At 41.1% G+C, this 20,588-nt stretch overlaps 2 protein-coding genes across 4 annotated transcripts in view; both read left to right on the forward strand.

Moving 5' to 3' along the window:
* Bdp1 (B double prime 1, subunit of RNA polymerase III transcription initiation factor IIIB) overlaps positions 1-13,728 on the forward strand; it is a 94,749-nt gene extending 81,021 nt beyond the window's left edge. For 2 of the 3 annotated variants that reach the window (XM_052159355.1, XM_052159356.1), the window contains exons 35-39: positions 589-790; positions 4,001-4,037; positions 5,611-5,878; positions 7,391-7,646; positions 10,938-13,728. In XM_052159355.1, coding sequence (XP_052015315.1) covers positions 589-790; positions 4,001-4,037; positions 5,611-5,878; positions 7,391-7,646; positions 10,938-11,069 — 895 coding nt within the window. In that variant the 3' untranslated portion in view covers positions 11,070-13,728. Of the gene's footprint in view, positions 1-588; positions 791-4,000; positions 4,038-5,610; positions 5,879-7,390; positions 7,647-9,187; positions 9,310-10,937 lie in introns of all 3 variants that reach the window. The other variant, XM_052159357.1, reaches the window with a different exon arrangement.
* Positions 13,729-17,693: 3,965 nt separating this feature from the next.
* The window catches only part of Mccc2 (methylcrotonyl-CoA carboxylase subunit 2), a 74,067-nt gene continuing 71,172 nt past the window's right edge, over positions 17,694-20,588 (forward strand). Inside the window, exon 1 of the mRNA XM_052159875.1 lies at positions 17,694-17,947. Coding sequence (XP_052015835.1) covers positions 17,819-17,947 — 129 coding nt within the window. The 5' untranslated portion in view covers positions 17,694-17,818. The remainder of the gene's footprint in view (positions 17,948-20,588) is intronic.

Below are 20,588 nucleotides of genomic sequence, written 5' to 3' on the forward strand. Positions count from 1 at the left end.
ACAGTCACTGACATTGTTGCTGATTATTGTAGAGATCTTACATAGCACTTCTGTAGTAACTTAGAGAGGACAATATGCCTTTATATTTGATGAAGATTTCATTTAAATGTGTATACTTGAGACATGTATGATAGCATCTGCCTTTTTTTAATCCTAGCACACAGGAGGCAGAGGCAAACTTGGTCTATTTATAGTTTCAGAACACCCATGAAAGATACTACCTCAAAACCAGGAAAAGCCAAAACCAACCAACCAACCAACCAATCACAAAACAACCCAAAAGTGTATCTGCCATACAGTTGTGTTTTGTTGCTTTTGAGACATGAGCTACTTTTCATTATGTGACACTTATTTGATATGTTGTTAGAGAATTAAAGCTTTATAGACAAGGAAAATGCTTTGTGTGATCTTTAAACTTAATCCAGTGTTGTTGGATTTAAGTTATGAGTTGGAGTTAAGTTATGAATGCACACCCCAAACTATTTACTGACTTGTATTTCTGATACTCATGAGGACTTTCATTGAAATAGTGACTTTATTAAGCAGTTTCTAATTCACTGGTTTTACATGTATTTGTTTTCTATGCAGTGGGAGTTTACAAGCCTCTTCAGTTGTTCAAGATGCTACGTGCTTATCTCCTAGAAATAGCGATTCTGAAAAACCTCCTATTAATTTGGATCTTAAGTCTAGGAAGAGATTTTGTTGCAGTCCTGATGAAAGTATTCATGTTCCTCCTGCCAAAAAATCCTCAATTGCTCCAGGAATTGATTATCAAGAATGTACCTCTGAGGTAAGATTAGATTATTAACTAAGTGCTTTGGCCCCATTGCAAAGAATCTGTTTCTGTTCTTCTCATTTATCTCTAAACCTTTATTCATACACACACACACACACACACACACACACACACACGATACATACATACATACATACATACACACATACGTACGTACATACATACATACATACATACATACATACATACATACATACTGGTGTATAGATATATGAAAAATATTTCTGACATTTATCCTCATATATAATCCAGGTCAAGGTAGTTTGAGATGATCATTTTTAACCAGTTCAGAGACGTAATTGAACATTAATCAGGAAACCTACAGTGACTGAAAATAAAGCTAATAGCTTCCTGTTGGTCTAGATCTTCACTCTCCCACCTGCCTAGCAACTGTGGGCTGTAGAGTAACAACTCAGGACTCTGAATGAACTTTCTAATGTGTGGAAATAATAGTAATATTCCCCTCCTCCTCATGCATTAGCATTTTTCTCTCTCAGAAATAAAACCACATCCTCTAAAGCCTAATGTCACTTTATGTGCGTCTCTGTCTCACTCTCCAGCCACATTGGCCCTCTCTAGATTCCTTGACTCTGTAAATGCATCACAGCCTGAGGAAATCCACCCTTTGCCCCTCTTAATGAGGGACATTTCCTCATGAAATACTGCAGCCTTAGCTTGGGCATCATTGACACCAAAAGAAAAACAAAGGCAGGGAGGAACTTTTAATACACAATAGTTAAAGCTTATCAAATAAAATCATAAATAAACCCAGTAGGTTTTCTTTTCTTTTTCTTAAATCTTATTATTTTTATGTATAATATCTTGTTTGCATATATATCTGTGCGTGATGTGAGTGTTAGATGCCCTTGGGATCAGATGAAGGCATAAGATCCCCTGGGCCAGGAGTTACCTAGAGTTGTGAACCACCATGTGGTTCTGGCAATCGAGCCAGGTCCTGCGCATATTTAACCCATTGGTAACAATGTGCACTTTTCATTCATGTGTTATATTTTCCGTGAGTGGGGAGTGAGGTGAATGTGGGTGGAGTCAGGACTAGCTCTGGCGCCCTCCTCAGAGCAGCCTCAGGAATCATAGTCACCTCTGTGGACATACCCCAGATAGCCTGACTCCATAGATGCTCCTGCTTCTGCCGCCCAACACCAGGATCACAAACACATGTAAATAGAAAAACATTCATTTCAGTTTTACTTGTACTAATGCAAAATCATGAATAATCAAAATGTTCATAAATAGGAGATCCATTAAATAAATTACTATGTGTCAATATAATAGAATCTGTTGCAGGCATTAGAATATGTACATATGGGGCTGGGAGGATGGCTCAGCAGTTAAGAGCACTGACTGTTCTTCCAGAGGTCCTGAGTTCAATTCCCAGCAACCATGGTGGCTCACAACCATCTTTAATGGAATCCAATGCCCTATTCTGGTGTGCCTGAAGACAGCGACAGTATACTCACACATATAAAATAAATAAAAATCTTAAAAAAAATAAAGTTATTGTAAGCAATATTAAAGTTAATATTACTACCTATGTCACTGTCCCTTCACAGTGTACTAATTAAAACATTTTTTTTCTATAGCAAAGCAAAATGTATGGATTACAAATGGTGATAACATACCTATAATCTCTACAACAGCAGTTCTCAACCTATGGTTCTTGACCTTGTTAGGGGTCTCATATCAGATATCCTGCATATCAGATATTTAGATTATGATTCATAATGACAGCAAAGTTACAGTTATGAAGTAACAATAAAATAATTTTATGGTTGGGGGTCACCACAACATGAGGAACTTTATTAAAGGGTTACAGCATTAGGAAGGTTGAGAGCCACTGCTCTAGACACTAAACCAAGAGGTTCATGACTTTCAGACAGACAGACAGGCAGGCAGGCAGATAGATACAGACTGACAGACAGACAGATACACACACACACACACACACACATCAGAGAACTTTGTCTTACTTCTATACCTAGGGAGATGGTACCTCACCCATCAGCAAGGCTAAGGCTAGACAATCAAAATTTTGAGGGCAGCCTGAGCTATCCCAAGTTCCAGGCCAATCTGAGTTCCACAGCTCGACTCTGCCTTAGAAAAACAAAACAATGAAAAAGTCCGCCAACAGACCTGGGTAAAGTTCAGTGCTAGAGCGCCTGTCTGGTGCACATTAGTTAGTTCCTAGACTAGTTCCCAGCAGTACACAAGTGAACAATGACACAAAGAAGAGTCTTTAGGTTCTAGCCTGACTTTCTATTTTCTAATTGGAAGCCCAGTGTGGGCCAGATAACTTACAAAAGAATAAAGCATCTGGGTGGTGGCAGTGCACGCCTGTAATCCCAGCACTCTGGGAGGCAGAGGCAGATGTTTTAACTTTTAACAATAAAATATTGTGTATAAAATGTTCTTCTCTGTCTTTTTTCTCTCCTTTGGGACAAGAAGGATCTGGTTATATAGCTTAGGCTGGACTCACAAGTCAAGATTATTCTGCCTCTGCTTCCAGGATGGGATTATAGATAAATTCTACCACAGCCAGCTTTCTCCTATACTGTTCTTAACTCAAAATAGCATACCATATGCTCTGTGTGGTTGAGTCTAAAAGTCTGAAATCAGCCAATCTCGCAAAAACTTTAGTTATTAATTTTTTTCTAAAGAATGGAGAGTTCTATAAATACAATTTTTCTCCTGTAGAATTATATTAGACTTGGTAAAGTCCTGAAGTAGATTTTTATCATGTTGGATCATCTTTGCATTTTTGAAACAGACTGCTAATTGACCACGATGTATTAGTTTGCCAACTGGCTCTTTTTAAAGGTGTGGGAGTTGAGGGGTCAGGGATGTACGTCCCTGGTAGAGCGCATGCTTAGCCTGTGTGAGGCCCTGACTGGGATGCTCAGCCTCTGAGTATCAACGGTTTGCTTCATTTGATGTCTTTTGAGGTTTGGTAGTTGGTGTCACTATTATGTCCGAGATAAAAGACAGATGACAGCTTTCACGGTCCAGTGTGCTCCAGAGCAGTTTAAATAGCAGCAGTCTATTTTTTCACAGATGTTTCATTTGAGGTATGATTTACATCTGACCCTAGAGCTGTCTCAGAAATGCTCATTTTCTCTGGAGGGGATAGGATTGTAATTTACATAATAAGTGGATTTCTAAAAGTTTTTGTATATTTTTTTGAAACAGGTATGTTCAGAGGAATTAAATGTTTTTGAGAAAACAGGTGAGTCAAATAAGTACCCTTGAGATATTTATATTTATATTTAATAAGAGCCATCACCATGGGTGAAACAGATATTCAATAAACCTTAGGTATACTAAATTTTAAGAGGAATAATATTATTGAATAAGTCCTTATGTGTGCTTGCATTTAGAATTTTTTTCTTATGTTTCACTTAAGGATTAGAGTAAGGCCTTTGATACATTTTAAATTGATTTTATACAAGATAAGAGATGGCTAACTTAGCTTCATTCTGTATTAGAGTAACTAGTTTTCTCAGCATTGTTTGTTGAAGAAACTAGACTACCTTCAATGTTTTAGTACCTTTGTTGAAAATCAGGTATCTGTAGCTGCATATTTATTTCTATTTTATTCTACTGCACTGTATGGCTATTTTTGTAGTAATAAATGCTATTTCTATTGCTACAATTCTATATTGCACTGTTGTTAGTATCTTTGGGAGATACTGTTAATGCTTTCCATGGTAGTTTTAATTGATTCACTTTTTTCATTCCCAACATTTGTCTTGTGTTCTGTCCCTCTGTCTGTCCATCTGTCTGTCACACACACCTCCACTCTCATCCCCAAATTCAGTTTCCCTGCTGCCTTTACATCCGTGTGGCGGAGTCCTCTCTGGGTCCCGAATTGATTTCTTTACTTCATTTATTTGGTTGCTTGTGTCTTTGACTAGTTGATGGGGTTTTCTAGTCAACTTGAGTTCCTTCTGCAGCAGGAGTCATGCTGACTAGCCTTTTCCTGTTCCTTGTGCTTCTGTGTTGCAGTTTGTACGTTGGTGGGGCCGAGAGTTGTTTTTTAAGGTTTTATTGTCTAGTCCTGGCTGTTCTTGAACTTAGGACAATGTTTCTGCCTTTACCTGCCAGTTGCTGGAACTCCGGGCATGTATCATCACGCCCAGCGTCATGAGATGTAGCCCCGGCTGGCCTGGACTCGCTGTGTGCACCAGGCTGGCGGGCTGGCCTCACAGTGCTTTCACTGCTCAGCCTTTCTGTTACTGCATGCTTTCCAGCCGACCTGTGATCTCTTTGCTTGCCGATGCTCTTGCTCTTTTCCCTTTGGTGTAAAGTTTCCTTTGTCTTCCTGGCTTCTGTCAGGCCTGCAGTCATGAGGCGGCTGTGTTGATTCATCATTTTGGCAACTTCCCTCATCAAGTCCTTTTTCTTGATCTATCGTTCGAGCATCTGTCTCTGTCTTTCTCCCTACTCCTCTCCCCCTACCTCCTTCTCCTTCCCCCTCTCCCTCCCTCCTTCCCTTCCTCTGTTTGTTTCTCTCTTCCTTCTTGAGATAATCTCACTCTATAGGACTCTCTGTGTAGTCCAGGCTGGTCTCAAACTCATAAAGTGGTCTTGTTTAGCCCTTTGGGTGCCAGGATGACAGGCTTCCCCACTGTTCCCGGCTCTGATGGATTCTTCCTAATAGTCTACTCTCCACTGATTATAATATACTGGTTTTGCTAAGCTGGGTTTGTTAGAACACTATGGGTTTTTCCTTCAGATATTCCAATTTATTTGACTCTTTTTTAAATATTTCAAATTTCTCCTGTTTTTTCTCTTTGAAGTGGAGTCTTGCATGGGACAAGACATTTTCCCTACCTCAGAGAGCACACATGCAACCTCAGAACCTCAAAAGGAACACAATGAACCAACTTTTCAGAATACAGGATCATCTGGATCACTTGATGAAATAAAAGATTCATGTGTAGAAAACACCATGACTCAATTGCCTCAGAGTGATAAAATATCTGAAAAAGAAGAGAAAACTGAACCTGCTTCCAGTTCTCAACAGCGGGACAGTGGGACATCATCTTCCAAACCTCCTCTGACCAGGTATATTAGAGACTCGGTACTCTCCCTCTCTGCCCCGAGGTACAGAGGAACAGTTTGCAGCAGGCTTAGTAGAGAATGAAACCCAGTGCTAAGTTGTTTTATAGATATAGCCTCCATCGTTATAAGACAGTTTAGCCCAAGACCTACAGAAATAGTCCAGGTATACATTCTGTATGACTGGAGCTTAGCTCTGCTGAAACTGACTGGGTCACACAGCAAATCCTTAGACATTTGCACTTCTTTCCCAGTCTGTTTGTGGTCATTATTTTGATGAAAACACATTGTGTTGTATGAAACAAACGTGTAGCTGAGATGAGACAGCGTAGAGTTGGTGTCGGGTTACTTTGGAAGTTGTTCTATTTAATTTCAAAATAGTGTGTCATTTAGTTTCCTTACGGCTTTTAGTATGATTTTTCTTCAGGTCCATACCTACTGCCTCCACATCGTTTTCACATGTACACTAGAAAGAAGTCTTTAGGGTAATTAGTAATTACTGTTGTCAGCTGCATCGGAAACTTTAACCTGCTTAGCTGACGATAACAGGCAATAGCTTTCTCTAAAGGAAAAGGCATGTATATATTTAAAAGACTTACTTCAAGCTGAGCATAGTGGACATACCTTTGATCCCAGCACTAAGATAGATCTCTGTCAGTTTGAGGCCAGCCTTGAACTGGTTACTTAGTGAGCTCCAGGACACCAAGAGCCTACATAGTGAGACCTGGTCTTAAAAAAACAAACAAACAAACAAACAAACATTGACTGGTTGCTGGTTCAGGCCTTTTAATTCCAGCACCTAGGAGGCGGGAGCATGTGGATCTCTTGAGTTCAAGGACAGCCTGGTCTACAGAGTGAGTTTCAGGACTGCCAGGGCTACACAGAGAAACCCTGCCTTAAAAAAACCAAATCTAAACCCCAACAATACAAAAGCTCATAAAGACCACTCTTAGGCTCAGGGCTCTGTGAGATCTGTTGACACAGAAGCAGCTGCACCGTGGACTCAGCATGATTCCTAAAACTTACAGTCAGGGTGCATTGGACTCAAGTCTCTCCAGGTTATTCATGTGCACTTTAAAGCTTAAACAACCTTGCCTGCGTCACAGACATCCGTCATAGTGTAGTGTCATCAGTACTTGGTAGAGCATACCTTAACATTAGTAGAAATAAAATTATATTGAGCATGTGTCTTTTTCTTTGTTGTAGTTCTGTTAAGCACAGTCTTCACTATGTATTCCTTCCTGGCTTGGGACTAAGAGACCCTCCTCCCTCTGCCTCTCGAGGCCTGGAATTAAAGGCATGTGTCACCATGCCTGACAAAAGAATGTGCCTTGCTGGGAGTGGTAACACGGCCCTGTTAACCCAGCATAGCGTGGTTAAGAGGCTGAGTCAGGGAGACGTTAGCTACATATAGAAAGGCCTCCTGTCAGATCAGCAGCAAAAGGGGTGTGTGCGTGTGTCTATGTCTGTGTGCGTACTTGTACATGTTTGTCTGAATCTTTGTGTATTCATTCCTAGACCTGGTAGAAGGCCTTTGGGATTTTTATCATTAATATGTCCAAAAAATAGTTTGGAATCCGATGAAGTGACTCAAACCCATAATAAGAAGCGCCTAAAGCCACAAATACCTGTATCACGACGAAATTTGAGAAAACCTAATCCACTTAATGCAAGCCAGAAAAAAAATCAAGAATCTTCCGATCCACTCCCATCACCAAGTGTTACTGATACTCCATGTGAGAATACTGGAAATTCTGAAAGTTCGGCAGCTCAGGTATGTGAGAACTGTTGTATATGATTGTGTGTGACATCTGTCATCTGAACAATGGGAAGAAAGGCAAGTTTATTTTCAATTGGATATCAGAAATTATTTTAGTACAACTTCCGTTTTCCACAAAAATGCAGCTAATTTAGTATAAGCTACTGAAATAGCCAGAAAGGGGACATCAACTTGCAATTACTTCCATCCAGCTCTCTGACCCAGAGAAGCAAAAAGAAGTACTACTTGGAGTGTTGTTTGTTTTGGGAAAAGGTCCCAACTCATAAAAACTCAAAGAAGCATAAAACTTGAGTTTGTGTATTATTTCTGTGCATCTTGAGTATGCCTAAAGGCAGGTCTAGAGTGGGAAAGAAATCTGTGACCCTCTGCTTACTGACTTAGCACTGCTAAAATATTGTTACTACTTCTACATACAGTGCTGGGGATTTAACGTGGGGCTTCATGCATTCCAGGAAAATGCATTCTAGGAAACGAGCTGCCTTGTCAGCCTTAGCATCATTGTAGGTGTGTTACAGAATGCTCATAGCTGTTGGCAGTGTAAACATAGCATATGAGTGTCTCAAAAATAAGCAAGGTCCTTTGTATTGTCCATCTTTTTTAACAGTCTATTCATGAAGTCTGTCATTGCAAAAATTGAATTACACATTTAAGATTAGGACAACCCCAACGGGGTAACACAGCATCTACTTACCTAAATATTCATTCAGGTAGTTTTATATATTACTAATTTGTTGACTTTTCTGGTAGTTTTACTTACTTTTACTTTTATTATTTTGAGTTGACATTTCATTATATAGCTTGAGCTATTTTATGGAATTCACTGTATAGCTCAGGTTGGCCCTGGAAATTCTGATCTTTATATCTATTTCTGACTCTAGTACCGCATTACTTTTTGTTGCAAAATAGTATTCTGTGGTATAGATGTATCACAATGTGTTTTTTGATTGTTTTTATTTGAAACAGGGAGTTTAAGACTGGCCTAAAACTCACTATGTAGATCAGTTTGTCCTTGAACTGAGTTCTGCCTGTCTGCTGGGATTAAAGACTCAGTTTCTTTTATTCAGTTTCCTGTTGGAGGACCTCTCCATTCTTTTAAGTTTTTTACTATGGTGATGTGAACACTCATGCATGTCGACATAAAAACATACTTTTAGTTTTTAGTGATAAATGTCTAAAAGTATTCTCATTATTGATTTTTATTTTTAATCTGACACAAAAATCTCAATAATAAAGCTTAATCCTCTTGACTCAGTTATCTGAATAATGGGATTACAGGCTTGTGCCACCATATGTCAGCTGTCTGTAATAACTACATGGTATTCCGTTATTGTGTTGTGCTCATTAAGTGTTCTTTTTATTAAACAGCACAGTAATACTTGTCTTATAAATAGATCATTTTACCTGTTCATCTTTAGACTTAATATTTATAGAACAGTATAGAATACAGGCATTTGTTCTATTAGTAGATAGAATTAGAAATCAGAGGAAGGCTGGATGCTTGCTCCTTAGGTAGACTCCTTGCTCTGTCTCCACAGGGTATGGCAATTACTGTACAAGAGCTGCACTGCCCTGCACCTTCTCCTTCTGACCAGCACACACGTTGCTTTAGACCATGATCTTGCTTGTTAACCCCAGCTGGCTTCAGCTGGAATCCAAGGTTTGCGATTATAAAATGTCCCTCATGCCCATTCATTCTCTAGCCTTTCTGAGCACATACTTGTGTGCAGTTGGACTTGTATGTGAGTCACTCATTCTCTTTTCTGGCTGTTTGACTTAAGAGAAACTTGTCTTTTATTTTCATAGTGATTTGTAGAATGTCTTAAGAATATTAAGGGAAAGGTGCATTTTATAGTATAGGTTACAGTATTTTTCTATATGCCATGTATATTTTTATTTTGTTTGTTTTTGCTTTTGCCATGCAGATATTTTTTAGTTTTATATAGGTAAATTTGTCAAAAGCATTTTGCCTTCAGATTTTGTAATCATTTTAAAAGATATCCCTTTCCTCAATCTAAGAGATAAAAATATCTTTCTGTGGTTTGTTACAATAAATTTTTGTTGTTTTCTTTGTTTTTTGTTTTGTGGTTTGTTTTGTTTTGTTTTTCGTTTTTGAGACAGGGTTTCTCTGTATAACAACTTTCAAACTCGCAAGAGATCTACTTGCTCCTGCCTCTGGAATGCTAGGATTAGGGGTGTGCCACTGCTGTCTGACCATGTTTTTACATTTAAGCCTTTTTATCATTAAAATTTTTTGTGTAAGGTATAGGGCTAACTTTCCAGCACATGGGTTATAAGTCAGTAGTCAATATTTATTGAATACCCCAACTTTTCTCAGTTTTATAAAGCTTTTATTTTTTGGAGACAGGCTCTCACTGTGTACCCTCAACTAGTCTGGAACTCACTGTGTAGACTAGGCTGCCTTCAGACTCAAAGAGATTCACCTGCCTCTGCCTTCCAAGTGCTGGAATTAAAGATGTGCACCACATTTAATTCGCATGCTTTCTCATCCCCCAGAGAGCCCCCAACGTGTCTTCCTCCCAATTCTATGTCATTATTTTATTTTACTTCATAACTCCCTGAGTCCAGCTAATTCTGCCCTTCTAAAGAACTGACTTTTGGAGACTGGAGAGAGCTTACAGCTTTTGCAGAGGGCCCAGGTTGGTCCCCAGCACCCACACGTCTATTTCGTTGGTATTTGTATGTGTTCTTATGTTAGTATTGTGCTGTTTTGTGGTTTTTTTCTTTTAGAGATTTATAAATATTTTAATCTTTGAATTTTGAGCATCAATTCTTACTCTAATGATTGAAATTTTTTAGTTGCAGACTTAACAGTGATTTAGTTCTGTATATTTAAATTTGTTTTTCTGAGAATCAAGGTGAGGTGATCACACTGTCATTTACTTAATAATGGGTGCTAAAAATTTAGTTTGCCTCTATTTTTTTCTCGTGTGTCTGTGTTTTCGCCTGTATGTGGGTATGTATGTAGAGGCCTGAGGTAGAGCTCTGGGCGTCGTGCCTGCCTGGCGTTTGTGTGGGCTCTGGGAGCCTAACTGTCAGCCTCGTGCTATGCAGCAAGTGCCGTAGCCACCGAGCTCTCTCTCCTAGACTATGCTACACAGCTACCTTACCATTTAAAGCTCTTCCTTGCCTAGGGATTGGTTCACTTTTTTTCCTTTTTGCTAGGGATTGAGCCAAAGGCCTCATGCCAGCTAGGAAAGCAATGTACCAGTCCCCAGTAGCATTATATAAACAGTGTATTACATTTCGGTGTTATTATCTTCCTAGGTTTCTTCTGATCAGCCATTGCTAGAAGAAAAGTCTAAAAATGGGCCAAAAGGAGCATCTGAGGAAGAGGTGACCCCTGTCTCAGAGTTCGTCTTCAGTGACATCTTCATAGAAGTGGATGAGACAGAATAAAGCACTCTTCTGGGTTTTCCCCTTATTTTTACTTTCTATTTTTATAATGAGTTTGAAATTTCCAGCAACCTTGACTGTAACAAAGCAGTGTTTAGAAAAGTACCACTGCCTGTTCTTATTTAGGTCAATTTTGAATATTTATTGAGCTTCATTTGAAGCTTTTATAATCAGTGGGGAACATTTCGTTCTGATTGACCCTTCATTTTGGAATACCAAGAGATTAAGACTGACAGGCATTGTAACTTGTTTACATTTGATGCACTCTGTACTGAGCACACCTGGTCTTGAGAACTGTGTGCATACGCATCTGTATAAATCATAGTGCTGACATACTGGGAGCTTGATTGTACTTAACATTTAGTCACCTTCTTTATAAAGGTGGCTGTGTTTTGTTTCTGTGTTTTGTTTTGTTTTGTTTGGGTTTTTTTTTTTTTTCCTTGAGGGTGATCAGTTGCCTGTAAGTATATGAAAGCAAATTGTGAAACTCCACTTTGGTATGGTAAAGTTAAAACTTTTCTATTATCATCTATTTGACTGAAAAAAAAAAGTGTATTTTTCTAATTCATGGTGATGTAACATTAGTCCTGATTGAAGATCTAGTATTTAAACTTGCTATTTATAAAGATGGCACATCAAAGAGATTATTTATTTTTAAATTTTTTATTTAAAGTATATCTCAATTTAATTATTTTCACTTATCAAATTTGGGTAAAGAAAGCATTAACAAATAATTTGTCTCCTTTTCCTCTTTACTTTAAAAGCTATTTTAAAATGTCATTAAAAATGTTTAGGTAGTGTCAATATTTTGAATACTTTTCTCATACTTTAGTATATTGAATTTGTACTGTGAATATTTTTGCTTTTCTTATTCTAATCTCAGGATTTTCATTGGAAGAAAAAAATTAACATAAAGGACAAATTGTCTTAAATAATTGAATCTTTTCTCCCCCCATCCCTTAGAAAAAAGGTTTAGTGATAGCTGTTTTTCCCTACTAAATTCTGTTCACAGGACATGTGGGCCTTCTACCACTTGACATTAACATTAGAACTCGATTCTAATGTTAAAGCAGAAAGTAAGACAGGAAGACTTAGCAAAGCCAGTGTGTCCTCATTATGAACTTGGGTAGTTTTAGTTTTGAGTCTTCTGATTTATGTGTCTGTTTCCGGTAACAATTTTTCCTCTGGTTGAAATTAAACTCTTCAAAGAGCAAATGTATTCAATATTGCTATAAAACCTCATAGATAGATACAATTGGTACATTAGCTCCATAATTAGAAGTTTTTCCATAAAACATTCGTTTTGAACAGTAGCCCTAGTGGTCCTGATGGCAACTGCTTGGTGGATACCGAGTGGAGGAGTGAGGTTAACCGGACTTTAGCTTAGACCTCGCACATTAGGCCGTAGTTTTTCTCCCCTCCCTACCCCCTCCGGGCTTCAGGTGTTCAAGGCTGGCCTTGCACTCTATAGGTGAGGGTGTTTCTTAACTTGTAATCCTCCACTCTGGGGTGTAGGGATGAACCACCACGCCTGCTTTTATGCTCTGCTGGGAGTAGAAGCCACAGTTTCCCACTGCTAGGTCAGCACTGCTAGCCCCAGACTACAGCGGATGAGAATGTGAGGGCTGGTGTCTGTCTGCAGACCTGTTTGCAGAATGTGCCTGAGATTCACACACTGTGTGCAGTGTATTATGAAATGAGCAATACTTCAGCTGGAAACTATCTTTACATCTAGGTAATTTTCATTTTTCATATGGATAAAATGGTGCCTACTTTTCACATTTCTAAGCAAAAGAGGGCAGAACTCAATGAGTCTAGAGTGCTGATTCACTGAACTTGCTGTGAGCATGTTTCTTGTTCTGTGGCTTAGAGTAAAAGGTATAGTGTAATGTCTGGTATAAAGGAAGGTCTTTAAGTTAGATGGAAATTCTCAAAAGTATGCATCTATTTCATGTGATTAATGTCACAAAATCATGGAAGTAATTCACATTGCTATTTCAATGCCTTTTTGTTAGTTTTAAAAATGTCATATTCTGTAAAGTTTTTTTTTAAGTGTTATTTGGGTTAGATCACCGAGACTAAACTATTATTTATCCCTGTATAATATTTATTTTTTTAACCTCTGTCTCATTCATCTGTAATAAGCTGATTTTATGGAAGATGTAATTTATTGTATAAAGACTACAGGGGCGTTTGTTGTATAGAGAATCAAGTCAGTCAACAAACTGTCCGGCTGTCACGGCCTCAAACCGGTGTTGGAAAGAGAAACACAATCAGTGTGCTTAGCTTTAATGCGGGAAGATTTGTGATGGTGGTGGAAGGACGTTGCAAGGAATCTGTTGTAGAAATCTTCAAGGAGCCGCACGGAAGGGTTCACCTTCTCTGGCCCGTTCTCCTCTGACCGCTTACATCTTAACTGGCGGCCCAGGCATGGTTCAGAAGTCTGATTGTTGGTAAACAGTTAAGACAAGACCTAGATGCAATATTAATACCCAGTGTTTACCACCATATTATTTAAATGCAAGTGACCATGTATAATATCTTGCTTGAAGAATTTTTGACAAAGAAGCAATATCTTGTCATTTGTAAATTTTTCTTGTTCTAAAGAAAGCAGTTATGTTCTGTAGATAAAAATTATGTAAATAAAAGTTATTTTATACCATTTTTGTTGTTTTGTCCTTTTCAAACAACAAAGACCTTAATGATATTAATGTTCGTTTAATTGGTTTCTATTTTCAATATTCATCTATACGTCTTTATAAAAATATAGTATTGCCAGATATGGTGGCTGAAGCCTGTATTCCCAGAATCTGCATGAGGGGCAAAAGGAGTGTGGACTGAGACTAGTGAACCTGTCTCCAAAGGAAGAAAAAAAGAAGAGAGAGAGAGGCAGGAGAGGGAGGGAGGGAGGGAGGGAGGGAGGGAGGGAGGGAGGGAGGGAGGGAGGGAGGGAGGGAGGGAGGGAAGAAAACATGCATTGTATAGTATACCTGGAAGAATTCTTGATGCTTCTTTTTTTTTTTTTCTTTATTCTTTGTTTGCATTCTAAAAGCTTTCCCCTTTCCCAGTTCTCCCCTACCCCCATATGTCCCATAAGTCCTTTTCTTATAAAGAGTTTTTTTGTGTGTGTGTTTTTAAGTTTGGTTTACTTTCATTCTAATGAATTTTTATATATAACAACTCAAAATCTTTCGCTCCTTCCTTCACTACACACAAGCTTTGTTTTCTATATAAGGAAAGAAATTGGAGCTTTAGTCCCAGAGTTAATAAACAGATTTGAATTCTCTCCTAAGCTACATGTCTCTACCCTCTCAAACTGACTCCCACAAGCATGGATCAAGTAATGCAGTTTGTAAAGGACTCAGTTCAGCTGGTTAAAAGATGCTCCAAACCTGATAGAAAAGAATTCCAGATGATAGGCTTTGCTACCATGGGATTCACTGGCTCCGTGAAGCGGATCTGTGTCTCTACTAATAGCATTATTGTGGGTGCTGGGTCCTTTCTCACCATGGGACGATGACCCAGTGGCGGTGACAAGCACATGAAGTAAAATGTTGCCTGGATGCTTTGTGGGTTTTGTTTCCACCGTCCTGAGTTTTTCTATTTCTAAATTAAAATAATTTCAAGATAAACATTTTTCCATAATAAAAAATTAATAAAAGACAGATTTTTTGATGTGTTTATTGGCAAATAATCAGTTGCCCAAACATTTTTTTTTATTGACAGAATTATCTGTGGAAACTTGGTTAGTGTGGCCATTTCTTCACATACATATACATGTGTATTTATAAAGCTATATAAGAAACAGTGAAATAGAAAATTGTATTTCTTAGGAAGCTATAGTCATTGCCTGTACCATCCGGTCTGGTCTTGATGGAAACTTAGCTAGCTGTATGTAGTGTCCCGTGGGTGAGGGCCAGAGTTTGTGGGCAGCCTGGCTCCTTAGCAAGGCCCTGGCTGCTTATTAGTAGCTTTGTTTTTTTGTTACTTATTTTTGTCAGTTTGACACAAGCTGTGGTTGTTGTTTCTCAGCTGACAAAATGTCTAGCGAAGCTTGGCATTTTCCTGGCTGATGATTGCTGGAGGACAGACCACTGTGCATGGTGCCTCCCCTGGGTAGGTGGGCCTGCGCTTCCTGGGGGGGGGGAAGGGGGGGTGGAGCAAGCTGAGCAAGTCGGTATGCAGGGTTTCTCGTGGCCTCTGCTTCAGTCCCTGCCTTGAGTCCCAGCTGACTTCCCTCAGTGATGGACTGTGATCGGGACAGGTAAGCCAACTAGAACACCGAAAACAGAACCAGGACTGGACTGCTCAGTGCTCCAAGGGCACTGCTCTTGCAGAGAGCCCAACTTTGGCTCCCAGAACTCACCACTTCAGCGCGAGGGGCTCTGTGGCCCTTTTCTGGCCTCTGGGCAACAGCACTCACTTGTGCGTACTTGTGTACAGACACTCACACATACACATAATTGAAAGTACACCTTCAAACCCTAACAGTTCAATCCCAAGGATTCAGCCCTACCTACAACATGGGTAACATTACACAGATTCAGCCATCCGCATTATATAATTTATTCACACACGTGTATTTAAGGAATAAGCTATGAATTTGAGAGGCAGCTGGATAGGAGTGGGAACTCTCGGGGTAGGAGGGTCAAAGGTAAACAGTTTTAATTAAGTGCAAAATAAATGAGCCATTTTGGGGCACTTCTATATAGTCCAAGCTGCCTGCAAACTCACTGTGTAGCCCGGGATAACTTGAACTGCTAATCCTCTTAATTAGTTAATTATTTCCTAGAGTTGCTAGGAAATAATTTTCATTTAGCCTCATTGCCAGAAATGAATGTTTCATTCAGCTCAAATGCTCTGGTTTGTTTTGTTTTCTTTTACATGGCTTGGATGCTGTGTGAATCTTTAAGTTGTTTTCCACATTACAAGACCTTATTTAGGGTCAGCTTGAGGCACTGTAGAATGCTATGTCATATTTTATATGGTGAACTCACTTTGATTTGACTTAGGTCTTAATTTCTCTTAGATTTAAAAAAAGCTTACCAGTCCTGGGCCAGAGAGGAGGGCTCAGTGGGTAAAAGCACTTGGTGCACATGTATGAGGGCCTGATTTTGGATCCAGCACCCATATAAAGGCTGGGGATTGCTGCATGCTCCTCTTAATTCCAGGGTTGGCAGGCGCAGGAGGATCACCTTTCTAGCTGCAAACCTTGCTGCAAGTTCAGGGAAGACTTGGTCTCAAAGGAATAAGGCAGAGTAATGGCAGGATACCTGACATTCTACAGCTTCCATGTGCACTTCTGTACACACACCATACACACGTAGGTGCTCACAAAGTGCCACTCTGTTAAAATAAACACCATTTAAAATAGTAGGCACGGTTCATCTGTTCTCTCCCTCTCCCCCTCCTCCCTCTCCTCCTCCCCTCCCCCTCTGCCTCTCTCCCCCCTCCTCCTCCCCTCCCCCCTCTGACCCTCTCCCCTCCTCCCTCCCCTTCCCCCTCTGCCCTTCTCCCTCTCCCCTCCTCCCTCTCCCCCTCCCCTCCCCCTTCTCTCCCCCTTCTGTCTCTCTCCCCCTCCCCTTCCCCCTCTGTCCCTCTCTCCCTCCCCCTCCTCTCTCCCCCTTCCCTTCCCTCTGTCTCTCTCACCCTCCCCTCTCTCCCCCCGCCCCTCCCCCTCTCTCTGTCCCTCTCCCCCTCCCCTAACCTCTCCCCCTCCTCATCTCCCTTTCTCTGTAGCCTAGAGCCTTTTGCATTCTGGGCAAGCATTCTACCACTTAGCGATCCTCACTGCCCAACACTATTTGTATGATGTATGATGACAGTGTCTTCAAAATTCATGTTAAAGCATTTTGTTTCAAACAAATGGCTCATTCTGTTGCCCACACGGGCCTCTAAAATTTTCACTAAGCTATGAACTCTTCGCTCAGTAAACTACAGAAACTTTGACAAGTCTTCTATCCATTGCTTTACTATAGTTTTCTATGAGTCAGGCTTCTTTCTTGAAGCTGCCTGCTGAGTAGTAGAGTCCATAGTTTCCAAGGGAGAAAGAGCCGAGCGACCAAGCTTGGCTCCCATCTTAGTTATCTTGTGTTTCTAGCCAATCTGTCTTTTATTCGGGTGCTATTCTCTCCTATAGCACCTTTAAGCCTAGAACCACATTTCCTCCTAGGGCATAGCCGACCCTCTCTTTAGCTTATTCATCCTTCTAATGTTCCGGAGGCTTTTACTTTGCTTCTCTAAGCAAGCATGCTGTAGCAGCATGGAAGCATTCAATAAGGTGTGCGAGTGAAAACAAAACGCTAAGGCACTTCGCACAGTGTTTTTAAGCCTTATGGTGTGAAGATCCCAGTACTGATGTCTACAATCTATCACATTCTAAAAACGATCGGATGTGCTGAAGCTCTGCAGTGCATGGGCTAGAGGCATGTGCACACATGTGACAAACGCTTCGGCAGGACAGCAGCCACTTACTTAACTTTCTACTCAGCCCAGTGCTGCTGGGCTCGCGATGGAGCCTGGACTCGCGCAGCTGTTCTTCTGTTCCTCATTGGCGGAGTCGAGAGGCGTGGCGCGTGGCGCCGACCAATTGGAGGTGGGCCACGATGGCACGTGCGGGGGTGGGGGGCTGGCCTGGGAGCTGGTGAATCGCGTCTGGAGCTGCAAGGGATCTGGAACAGCAGCCCCCCCGGAGCTGCAGAACCCTGCTACAGGGCCGCTCACACTCTCTCTTTTGGGTGCTTGCCATCGCCATGTGGAGCGCGCTGAGGTCAGCTCTGCGGCCCTGTAGTCGGGCCTCTGTACCCCGGCAGCGCTCCTATCACGGGGACTCGGTGGCCCGACTAGGCACCCAGCCTGATTCGGGCTCCTCCACCTACCAGGTATGTTGAGCGAGCGTCCTGGAGGCCTGTTCGCCCTCCTGCCCGGGTATCGCTGGCGGCTGTAGGGCGGGCATGCTTGGATTTCTGCTGTTCTTTCCTCTGCAACATCAGGCGTCATTCTGGGACTCAGTAGGGTCCTGTGAAGTTTCCAGAAGGAAGTCGTTCCAATGAGATTTTAGTTCACTTTTAATGACATTTTGTGTCACTGAAATCAGTGGTTCTCAAAACCCTACAAAGCATTATCGCTTGGGCAGCTTAAAGATGCCCGAGCCCGGTTTGGCAACTTTGTAATCACTGAGTTGGGGTTCTCTTGTTCGCATGACTAGTATATTCCTTAGGGGTCTTGTGCAGCCACATTTAGGAACTACACGGTAGTGCTAGGCCGTGTTTACACGCTCCCATTTAATAGTCATATTAACAATAAATACACAGCCCACAATATCTTTACATAGCTCTTCTAGGAATTGAGGGGCTTCCCCAGTTCAAAGAAGCAACTCATAACTCGTGAGATATCAAGGCTGGAAAATTTAAATCTGTTCCATGGCTTCTAAACCTATACAGATAACATCTGAATTGTTCATAGAACCAGCAGTTATTTCCTGGGGAAGAAGTTAACTCAGAAGCACTAAGTTGTTTGTGCGGTATTTTACGTATTTGGCATGGATATACAGGAATGGAACTCATTTGGAGTTGGGGCATGCTAATTAGAAATCAGCTACCTGTGTGGTAAGTGGTGTCTTAACCCTGAAAGGCTGGAAACACGGAAAGGACATATAGCAGAAGTTGGTGGCTCTTTGTGAGTTTGGGTCCAGTTTGATCAACAAAGCCGGTTCCAGGACAGCCAGAGCTACAAAGTGAGCCCCCCTTCTCAAAAGAACCTACCACCACTCCAACAAAATACAATTACTATACACTAATTGGACAAAATAATACATTTCACCACTCTTATGCTGTCTCCTTTTCTCTTTCCAGATAGTCCTTATACTTTCATGTCCTTCAGTTGTACATATAATCTAGATTCTGCACGTGAGAGAAAATGTGGTGTGGCGGTCTCAAGTTCCAACCATTTCCTTGAACATGGCTAGGTTACTATTTTTAGGACTATCTTGTTTAGTTTTGACAGTTTCATACACAAATACAATGTATCTCTTGTTTGTTTTGAGACAGGGATTCTCCGCCCCCCCTCCCCACTATCCCAGGCTGTCCTGGAACTGGCTTTGTAGATCAGCTCTGTAGACCAAGCTGAGCACAGTCATCACCTGCCTCTGCTTCTGTGGTTTAAGGAGTGCGCTACCACACCCAGCTGCTGTATCTGAATGTTATCTAGTCCCAGTTCCCCATCGCAGTCCCCCTAGACACTTCCCAATGCGTCCCCTCCCTCCCACCTACCTACCCCGTATCATTTTAATACCACCTTAAGAACTCACTGAGCCTTATTGCTGCCCCTTGCTAGAATGTTGACTGGTCATGGACTTGATCTTGTTCAGGAAGCCACAACTGCAGTGAGCTCACGAACACAACAGTTATGTTAGATCCAGAGGACAGCACTCCTCCCCGGCCTTTGGCTCTTCCAGTCTTTCTGCTCCCTCTTACATGTTCCCTAAGCTCGTGTGTGTGTGTGTGTGTGTGTGTGTGTGTGTGTGTGTGTGTGTGTGATGTAAATGTCTCATTTTGAGACAGAGCACTTCACAGTTGCTTATTCTCAGCACTTGGATAGTTATCAATCTCTCCCTGAGTTGTCATCCAGTCCATAAAGAAGCTTCTCTGACAGAGGTTGAGATCAGTACTAATATACGTACATAATCATAAATATTTAGAAGAGAGTTTGACACGTCCAGTCAGCAGGACAGCAGTAGTAGGACTCTCCCCTAGAGCTCGTGATTTCCCAAGCCAAGTGCTTTTGACCAGGCTTACATACCAGACATGAATTCCAGTTTGTAGAATAGACCTCAAACTCCAATCAGAACATGGTGGTTATCACCTAACAGTCATGCCACTATGATGTTAGGTCATGGACATATGTTACTTACCTAGTAGGTTGGTATTGCAACATGCAGGGCCCAGCACTGAGTAAGACCATTGATTTCTTAAGTGACCTTCACAACACTTCTGGTACCATGAAAACTAGCCACTGGGTCAGCTCCAGCTGGATTTTTCTATATCATACAATCAAAGTATTGAATATAGGTACATTAACCTTAGGATATTAGGGTGTAAACTAGGCATGGTCTTGTACATACAGTACTAGCAGTCAGGCAGCCGAGATGGGAGTACTTCTTGAGGGTAGTTGTCACAGCAACATAATGAGACCTTGTTTGAAAATTAAGTGCCAAGGTTAGAGAGATGGCTCAGTGGTTAGAGGCACCTGCCGCTGAGCCTGCTGATCTGAGTTTGATATCTGGGACTCAGATGGTGGAAGGAGAGAACTGACCCCTGAAAGTTGGCGCCTGACCTCCATGTCTATGCTGGGTCAAGCTTGAGGTGTCGCCCCCCCTCAAGCCACATTTATAGTTCATTTTGCAAACCACCCTTAAAATATTTAAGGGGAGACGTGGCATGATTCTGTGGACATGGAGAGAAGCGGCCAGATGTAAGCAGTGGTGGTAAGAACTGAGTTTTCAGAGATTGGGTCAGAGTTTCG

This window comes from Apodemus sylvaticus, chromosome 16 (assembly GCF_947179515.1).
Source record: "Apodemus sylvaticus chromosome 16, mApoSyl1.1, whole genome shotgun sequence".
NCBI lineage: Eukaryota > Metazoa > Chordata > Mammalia > Rodentia > Muridae > Apodemus > Apodemus sylvaticus.